We start from the raw sequence: 9280 nt of genomic DNA, 5'->3' as shown, positions 1-9280 counted from the left end.
TTCCTCGAGGTTGGGTGTTCTGTATCGTCTCCGCCGGTTCTTCTCCCCCGCACAGTTGCTATCCATATACAGGGGCATTGTCCGCCCTCGTATGGAGTATGCATCTCACGTGTGGGGAGGCTCCACTCACACAGCTCTTATGGACAAAGTGGAGTCTAAGGCTCTTCGTCTCATCAGCTCTCCTCTTACTGATAGTCTTCTACCTCTTAATTTCCGCCGCCATGTTGCCTCTCTTTCTATCTTCTATCGATATTTTCACGCTGACTGCTCTTCTGAACTTGCTAACTGCATGCCTCCTCCCCTCCCGCGGCCCCGCTGCACACGACTTTCTACTCATGCTCATCCCTATACTGTCCAAACCCCTTATGCAAGAGTTAACAAGCATCTTCACTCCTTCATCCCTCACGCTGGTAAACTCTGGAACAATCTTCCTTCTTCTGTATTTCCTCCTGCCTATGACTTGAACTCTATCAAGAGAAGGGTATCTGGACACCTCTCCTCTCGAAATTGACCTTTCTTTCGGCCACCTCTTTGGATTCTTTTTGTGAGCAGCGAGTAGCGGGCTTTTTTTCAATATTTTCTACTTTTTTGTTTCCTTGAGCTGCCTCCTTTGTTGTGAAAAAAAAATTACTAATGAATTGAATTGAAATATTTATTGCTGTAAAATACAACAAAGGGGAACCACAAATGTAATCGAAATAATTGATCACTGAAAATATCGAGTATCGCCCATCGATCGCTGCCCTCTCTACAAGCTTACGGGACAATGTGACGGAGGTGAGCACCGAGGCCATGCGCAGGAATAACGGAGTTTTGCCTTTGCAACGGCGCTCCTTTCACTGTCTCGGTCTGTTGTTTTCCTCCTATTTCCCTCCTTCTCATCTCACTTTTCATCCAGACATCCCTTAATTTTCTTTTTTCTTCTTTAATATATCAATTTTGACATAAGTATAAGAAATATATATAAAAAACAAACAAAGTCAAAGGGTCACCCGCATACATTTTGACCTCCCTTAACCTACAGACACTACTTCAACTTAAACATCAACACACGATTACACTTAAATAGACTTAGAGATTGATGGAGAATAAAATTATAATAACCAGAAACAAAACTTAAGATCACCAAGCAAGTCGACGGTCCGCCACACCAACACGCAAGGGCGGCGGCGTTCGGAGGTTCCTTTCACATTTTGACCTTTTTCGACCACTTCCTCGTGACCTGGCGACCTGACCCCTACGTGACCTTCATTACTAGGCCCTTGCTCACCTGTGGACGTCGTTGTGGTGTGATCATCGCCCGGGAAGTGAGGTAAAGGAGGGCGGGAAGTTGGGTTTTCACTTTCTCGTCAACCTGTGGGAGAAAATAACACTAATAATAATGATAATAATGTGCTTAGAGGCTTGTGTTCCTTGGTTTTGTGTTACTTGTCTGGTGTTTGGCCTCACTGCCCTCACTGCAAAGCCTCCAGCGTCATTTTCCTGCCTCTTCGGTGTTCTCTAGGTTCTCTGCCTGGGCCTGGCTTGGGGGAGATCCTTAACAAATACGATACGTTTTGAAAGTACTCATGAATACATTGATGAATACTTTTCACTGAGAGGTGCCTTCACCATCGCCCGTAATTGTGTTCAGCAGTACGTGATGTAAAGTTATGCAACAGTGACTCGGCAGTGTTCCGTGCAGGGCTGTCACTCGCCTCACAACTACTAAGGAACAACAGCTAATATTTCTGTCAATAAGTTTTCTGTTATTCGTCAGGTTACTCGCAGGATATGAACACTTTTCTCTTGTATTTGATTTTTATCGATAATTAATTAAATATGAATAGGTACAAATACACTTAAATACGTTATTCATATGTATTTGAATATGAATACCAAATCTGAATATTCCATCCCTGCTGTTCACCTCCATATAATAGTTTGAGGTCATGCATTTTTGCCTGTAAGCATCATGTGCCAACACACAGCAAGGAGGGATGTACACAATGTTCTGAGGCGATGGAGCCAAACTACACACAGCAAGGAGGGATGCACACAATGTTCTGAGGCAGTGGAGCTAAACTACACACAGCAAGGAGGGTTGTACACAATGTTCTGAGGCAGTGGAGCTAAACTACACACAGCAAGGAGGGATGTACACAGTGTTCTGAGGCGATGGAGCCAAACTACACACAGCAAGGAGGGATGTACACAGTGTTCTGAGGCGGTGGAGCCAAACTACACACAGCAAGGAGGGTTGTACACAATGTTCTGAGGCGGTGGAGCCAAACTACACACAGCAAGGAGGGATGTACACAATGTTCTGAGGCGATGGAGCCAAACTACACACAGCAAGGAGGGATGTACACAATGTTCTGAGGCAGTGGAGCCAAACTACACACAGCAAGGAGGGATGTACACAATGTTCTGAGGCGATGGAGCCAAACTACACACAGCAAGGAGGGTTGTACACAGTGTTCTGAGGCAGTGGAGCCAAACTACACACAGCAAGGAGGGATGTACACAATGTTCTGAGGCGATGGAGCCAAACTACACACAGCAAGGAGGGATGTACACAATGTTCTGAGGCGATGGAGCCAAACTACACACAGCAAGGAGGGATGTACACAGTGTTCTGAGGCAGTGGAGCCAAACTACACACAGCAAGGAGGGTTGTACACAGTGTTCTGAGGCGATGGAGCCAAACTACACACAGCAAGGAGGGATGTACACAGTGTTCTGAGGCAGTGGAGCCAAACTACACACAGCAAGGAGGGTTGTACACAGTGTTCTGAGGCGGTGGAGCCAAACTACACACAGCAAGGAGGGATGTACACAGTGTTCTGAGGCGGTGGAGCCAAACTACACCCACCCACAAGACACTAACCCCTTTCTCCCCCCCTCCCCCCCCCCCAGCCAGGCAGCTTCGTCGTGATGGCCACCGCAGCCACCGCCACCGTCACCCCCGTGCCCCCCAACAGCGGCGACGGGGCCCCCGTTGTGCCCGTCAGCAAGGTGGTGGTTCACCCGCTGGTCCTGCTCAGCGTGGTCGACCACTTCACCCGCATGACCAAGATCGGCTCCACCCGCAGAGTGGTGGGCGTGCTGCTGGGCTCATGGCGGGCGCGCGGGGTGCTAGACGTGTCCAACTCCTACGCAGGTGGGTGATGGGATGGGGGAGGGGGGGGGAGGAGGAAGGGGGTTAATGGTATGGGAGGGGATGTGGGTGGAGGGGGGAAAGAAGGGAGGTGAGGAAGGGAAGGAAGGGGACAAGATAACGGAATGATAATAACAACAACAAGAGGAGGTGTGAGAAAATATATATTAGTAGTAATGAATATTAGACCTTAAAGTATCATCCATCATTCTCCATCATCATCACTCGTCGTTTTCCAGTTCCCTTCGACGAGGACGAGAAGGACAAGACAGTTTGGTTCCTGGACCATGACTACCTCGAGAACAAGTACAACATGTTTAAGAAGGTGTGTGTGTGTGTGTGTGTGTGTGTGTGTGTGTGTGTGTGTGTGTGTGTGAGTGAATGGGATGGAAAGAAAAGAAAGAAAACCCAAAAGGGGAACAGAAGGAAAGGGAAGGAAGAGAAAGAATGAAGAAAGGCAGGAAGGAAGGAAGGTATCGATGTGGGTGTGAGGGAGAGAGAAGGAAAGGGACAGTTAGATAGGAAGGAAAACAGAGGGAGAGAAAGAGGAAGTATGTGTGTGTGTGTGGGAGGAAGGGAAGGAAAGGGGAGGAAGAAAAAGAGAAAGAAAGGAAGGAAGGAAGGAATGAAGGTGTGTGTGTGTGTGTGTGTGTGTGAGGGGTGAGGAAGGGAAGGGAAGGAAAGGAACAAGTAGAGAATGAAAGAAAGGAAGGAAGGAAGGTATCACTATTCTCTCTCCTCCTTTTCCTTCCCTTCTTCTTCCTATACCCTCTCCTCCTTTTCCTTCCCTTCCTATCACTACACTCTCTCTCCTCCTCCTCCTCCTTCTCTTCTTCCCCAATTCACCCACCTCCCCCAACTCACCCCCATCTAAACTAACCCCTCCCTGTCTTCCCCATCCCCAGGTCAACGCACGTGAAAAGATAGTTGGCTGGTACCACACTGGGCCTAAGCTGTGCCAGAACGATATCGCCATCAACGACCTGGTCAGGCGGCACTGCGGGACCTCTGTGCTGGTCATCATCGACGCCCACGCCAGCAATATCGGGCTGCCCACCGAGGCGTACTACAGCGTGGAGGAGGTTCATGATGTGAGTATGGATGTGGGGTGGATGGAAAGAGTTTGAGGGGATAGAATTAGGAGGAAGGGAAAATATAATGGAAAAAGTGGACAGGGAAATGAACTTGAGAGGGTAAAATTAGGGGTAAGAAAAATTGTGATGGAAAAAAATGTACAGAAATTAACTAGACCAATTATGGACACTGATGAAGATAGGATTAGGTTGAGAGAAAGGGAGAGAAAGCAGGAATTAGAGAGAGATGGAGACAAATTGAGAGGATAAAATTAGGGGTAAGAAAAATTGTGATAGAAAAAAATGTACAGAAATTAACTAGACCAATTATGGACACTGATGAAGATAGGATTAGGTTGAGAGAAAGAGAGAAAAAGTAGGAATTAGAGAGAGATGGAGACAAATTGAGAAGATAAAATTAGAGGTAAGAAAAATTGTAATAGAAAAAAATGTACAGAAATTAACTAGACCAATTATGGACACTGATGAAGATAGGATTAGGTTGAGAGAAAGAGAGAGGAAGTAGGAATTAGAGAGAGATGGAGACAAATTGAGAGGATAAAATTAGAGGTAAGAAAAATTGTAATAGAAAAAAATGTACAGAAATTAACTAGACCAATTATGGACACTGATGAAGATAGGATTAGGTTGAGAGAAAGAGAGAAAAAGTAGGAATTAGAGAGAGATGGAGACAAAATGAGAGGGTAAAATTAGAGGTAAGAAAAATTGTAATAGAAAAAAATGTACAGAAATTAACTAGACCAATTATGGACACTGATGAAGATAGGATTAGGTTGAGAGAAAGAGAGAAAAAGTAGAAATTAGAGAGAGATGGAGACAAAATGAGAGGGTAAAATTAGAGGTAAGAAAAATTGTAATAGAAAAAAATGTACAGAAATTAACTAGGCCAATTATGGACACTGATGAAGATGGCATTAGGTTGAGAGAAAGAGAGAGAAAGCAGGAATTAGAGAGAGATGGAGACAAAATGAGAGGATAAAATTAGGGGTAAGAAAAATTGTGATGGAAAAAAATGTACAGAAATTAACTAGACCAATTATGGACACTGATGAAGATAGGATTAGGTTGAGAGAAAGAGAGAAAAAGTAGGAATTAGAGAGAGATGGAGACAAAATGAGAGGATAAAATTAGGAGTAAGAAAAATTGTAATATAAAAAATGTACAGAAATTATCTAGACCAATTATGGACACTGATGAAGATGGCATTAGGTTGAGAGAAAGAGAGAGAAAGTAGGAATTAGAGAGAGATGGAGACAAATTGAGAGGATAAAATTAGGAGTAAGAAAAATTGTAATAGAAAAAAATGTACAGAAATTAACTAGACCAATTATGGACACTGATGAAGATAGGATTAGATAGAGAGAAAGAGAGAGAAAGTAGGAATTAGAGAGAGATGGAGACAAAATGAGAGGATAAAATTAGAGGTAAGAAAAATTGTAATAGAAAAAAATGTACAGAAATTAACTAGACCAATTATGGACACTGATGAAGATAGGATTAGGTTGAGAGAAAGAGAAAGAAAGCAGGAATTAGAGAGAGATGGAGACAAATTGAGAGGATAAAATTAGAATTAAGAAAAGTTGTAATAGAAAAAAATGTACAGAAATTAACTAGACCAATTATGGACACTGATGAAGATGGAATTAGATAGAGAAAGAGAGAGAAAGTAGGAATTAGAGAGAGATGGAGACAAAATGAGAGGATAAAATTAGGAGTAAGAAAAATTGTAATAGAAAAAAATGTACAGAAATTATCTAGATCAATTATGGACACTGATGAAGATAGGATTAGGTTGAGAGAAAGGGAGAGAAAGCAGGAATTAGAGAGAGATGGAGACAAATTGAGAGGGTAAAATTAGGGTAAGAAAAATTGTAATAGAAAAAAATGTACAGAAATTATCTAGACCAATTATGGACACTGATGAAGATGGAATTAGATAGAGAGAAAGAGAGAGAAAGCAGGAATTAGAGAGAGATGGAGACAAAATGAGATGATAAAATTAGAAGTAAGAAAAATTGTAATAGAAAAAAATGTACAGAAATTAACTAGACCAATTATGGACACTGATGAAGATGGAATTAGATAGAGAGAAAGAGAGAGAAAACAGGAATTAGAGAGAGGTGGAGTATTGGGGGTGAGATAGATGGAAAGAGTTTGACAGGATAAAATTAGAAGGGGAAATATAATCGATAAAATTGACTACGAAATTAAGTTGAGGGGATAAAATTAGAAGGGAAAATATAATGGAAAGAAATAGACAGGGAAATGAACCCAATCACCCACATATGACCTTCAGTTAACCCCTGGAAGTTTAGTTTTATTTTTTCATTGAGACACATAATTTTAAGGTCAGTATTACAGTATATGACCAGCACATTGACGCCCTATCCAGCACCCTCGCACCAGTGGACCCTCACACCCCACCCCCCTCTTTGCAGGACGGTACCCCCACCTCCAAGACCTTCGAGCACGTGGCTAGCGAGATCGGAGCGGAGGAGGCGGAAGAGGTTGGGGTGGAGCATCTACTGAGGGATATTAAGGTGTGTGTGTGTGTTGATTGATAGGATATAGAATGGACGTGGAGAGTAAGTAGATTTTGTAACATAAATAATAATAATAATAATAATAATAATAATAATCTTAGGAGCAATAGTAGCCAAGGAGGAAGGAAAATAGATGTTTGAGAGAGATAGAAGAATGGGAAGAAACGTAGGAGAAAGAAATAGATAGAAAGAATAGAAGAGACATAGGATAATTAGAAAGAAATGTAGGAGGAAGGAATAGAAAGAAGAGGGAACGAAATGGAAAATAGAAGGAAGGAAAGTTGAATGAAAGCAAGAAAAGTTAGACAGAGGAAGAACAATTTAACAACAAGAATCATAACAAATAACAAAAACAACCATTATATAAAAGATCCTCAATTCGGAACTATGAAATTATACAAGAAAAAGAAAAGGAAAAAAAGATGGGATGATACAATAACTCACCCCCCCAAAAACACCTCCTCCCTCCTCCTACCCACCGTAACCACCCCCTTCACCCCTTCACCCCCCCAGGACACAGTGGTGGGGTCCCTGGGTCAGCGCATCACCACACAGCTGCTGGGCCTTCGGGGGCTTCACAAACAGCTGAGTGAGGTTGCCAACTATCTACAGCAGGTGGTGGCCGGCACGCTGCCCGTCAACCACACCATCGTATACCATTTGCAGGTGCGTGGGTGTGTGTGTGTGTGTGTGTGACCTTCTCAAACCTCCATCCTAACCTCTTCTATACCTTGAAAAACCTTAACCCTTTGCTAACCGTTTTCTTTATCTTCAAATGCCTTTCAACCTCTCCTTGCCTTCAACCCCCTCCTGTTCTTGAGTCTTAAACCTCTTTGAACCCCCCGGACATTCTGTTAACCCTTTTCCTGCTAAAACATTATGTCCCTAACCTCAGTTTCCACGCACAGTGTCTCTCAGAACCCCTTTTTCAACTCCATCTCTCTTCCCATGTAACCCCTTCATCCAGACCTATCAACCCCCCCACAAACCCCTTTCCAGACCACTTTCAAGCTCCTTAAAGCCCTATTCTAACACCTTTCCAAGCTTCCCATACCCCTATACTAATCCCTTTTCACCCCTTCCAAACTCCCAAACCTCACCTCCAAGATCTCAAAACCCTCACATTCACCCCTGTCAACCTCCACCGAACCCTCCCCTAACCACACTCCTTCCAACCCAACACAACCCCCCTTTTTTACTGCCCTTTCAACCTCTTCCAAACACACATCTACCCCACTGCTAACCCTTCATGCAAACCTATCACCCCTACACAAACCCTCAAACCCTTATTCTAACCCCCATTAACTTTCACACATCCCAACCCTAACCTAACCCCACCCTCTCCACCCCCCACAGGACATGTTCAACCTGCTCCCGGAAGTGACCAACCCTCCCCTGATCAAGTCCTTGTATGTCAACCCATATTCTAACCCCTCCTTCAACCTTCACACACTCCAACCCTAACCTAACCTAACCTAACCCCACCCTCTCCACCCCCACAGGATATGTTCAGCCTGCTCCTGGATATAACCAACCTCACACTTAACCCCACACAACCCCCCTTTTACTTACTCCCCTCAACTTCCCTAACCTAACCTAACCTAACCCCACCCTCTCCACCCCTCACAGGACATGTTCAACCTGCTCCCGGACGTGACCAACCCTCCCCTGATCAAGTCCCTCTACGTCAAGACCAATGACCAGATGCTTGTAGTCTACCTCGCCTCCCTGATCCGCTCAATCATCGCGCTCCACAACCTCATCAACAACAAGCTGGCCAACACAGACGCGGAGAAGAAGGAAGGGAAGGAGAAGGAGGATAAGAAGGGGGAGAAGAAGGATGGGGATAAGGACAAGAAGGATGGGGAGAAGGATAAGGATGGAGGCAAGAAGGAGGAGAAGGAGAAGGAGGAAACTAGTGAAGGAAAGAAGGATAAAAAGTAGAGAGAGTGAGAGAGAGAGAGAGAGTGAGATAGAGAGAGAAAGAAAATTGTGTGTGTGAAAGAGAGAAAGAAAGAGCGAGAATGGGAGAGAAAATGAGAGAGAGAGAGAGAGAGAGAGAGAGAAAGTTGTATATGTGTGAAAGAGAGAGAAAGAAAGATAGTGAGAGAGAGAGTTAATAGATTTTAGGGAGTTTTTCAAATTAGTTAAGTTTGGTATGCCGTGTGAGAGAGAGAGAGAGAGAGAGAGAGAGAGAGAGAGAGAGAGAGAGCACTACTTCTACTCCTACTAACTCTATCTGGTGAGGAATTTAAATATTATTCTTATTATGTAAAAAAATAATGAGAAAAAAGTAAATAAAAAAAGAAAAAAAATATTGCGTTTATAAAGTTACCCCTTGAAGAGAGAGAGAGAGAGAGAGAGAGAGAGAGAGAGAGAGAGAGAGAGAGAGAGAGAGAGAGAGAGGAGGAAAGACTAGAGAGAGAGAGAGAGAGAGAGAGAGAGGAGGAAAGAAGAGAAAGAGAGATATGAGGAAAGAAGAGAGAGAGAGAGAGAGAGAGAGA

At 43.7% G+C, this 9280-nt stretch overlaps 1 protein-coding gene and 1 long non-coding RNA gene across 6 annotated transcripts; both read left to right on the top strand.

Annotated features, from left to right (window-relative positions):
- The first annotated feature begins 1127 nt into the window (after positions 1 to 1127).
- LOC127006374 (26S proteasome non-ATPase regulatory subunit 7-like) lies at positions 1128 to 8988 on the top strand. Of its 3 annotated transcripts, none has more exons than XM_050876293.1 (7): positions 1128 to 1312; positions 2899 to 3142; positions 3379 to 3464; positions 4045 to 4230; positions 6672 to 6773; positions 7290 to 7442; positions 8133 to 8278. In XM_050876293.1, exons 2-7 carry the CDS (start codon positions 2917 to 2919, stop codon positions 8238 to 8240), a joined length of 861 nt encoding a protein of 286 aa, XP_050732250.1. In that variant the 5' UTR covers positions 1128 to 1312; positions 2899 to 2916; the 3' UTR covers positions 8241 to 8278. The 3 variants fall into 3 exon arrangements, with proteins under 3 accessions (XP_050732250.1, XP_050732249.1, XP_050732248.1); XM_050876292.1 differs by lacking the exon at positions 8133 to 8278 and adding an exon at positions 8406 to 8988 and having other exon boundaries at positions 1129 to 1312; positions 2903 to 3142; XM_050876291.1 differs by lacking the exon at positions 8133 to 8278 and adding an exon at positions 8406 to 8988 and having other exon boundaries at positions 1129 to 1312.
- LOC127006375 (uncharacterized) lies at positions 4242 to 5721 on the top strand. Of its 3 annotated transcripts, none has more exons than XR_007759528.1 (3): positions 4242 to 4421; positions 5152 to 5220; positions 5658 to 5721. It is a non-coding gene; the product is annotated as an uncharacterized LOC127006375 (long non-coding RNA). The 3 variants fall into 3 exon arrangements; XR_007759527.1 differs by lacking the exon at positions 4242 to 4421 and adding an exon at positions 4483 to 4713; XR_007759529.1 differs by lacking the exon at positions 4242 to 4421 and adding an exon at positions 4728 to 4859.
- Positions 8989 to 9280: the final 292 nt, after the last annotated feature.

Source organism: Eriocheir sinensis, chromosome 32, assembly GCF_024679095.1.
Source record: "Eriocheir sinensis breed Jianghai 21 chromosome 32, ASM2467909v1, whole genome shotgun sequence".
NCBI lineage: Eukaryota > Metazoa > Arthropoda > Malacostraca > Decapoda > Varunidae > Eriocheir > Eriocheir sinensis.
The sequence above is the reverse complement of the archived record's forward strand: the minus strand, read 5'-3'. Positions and strand labels throughout refer to the sequence as shown.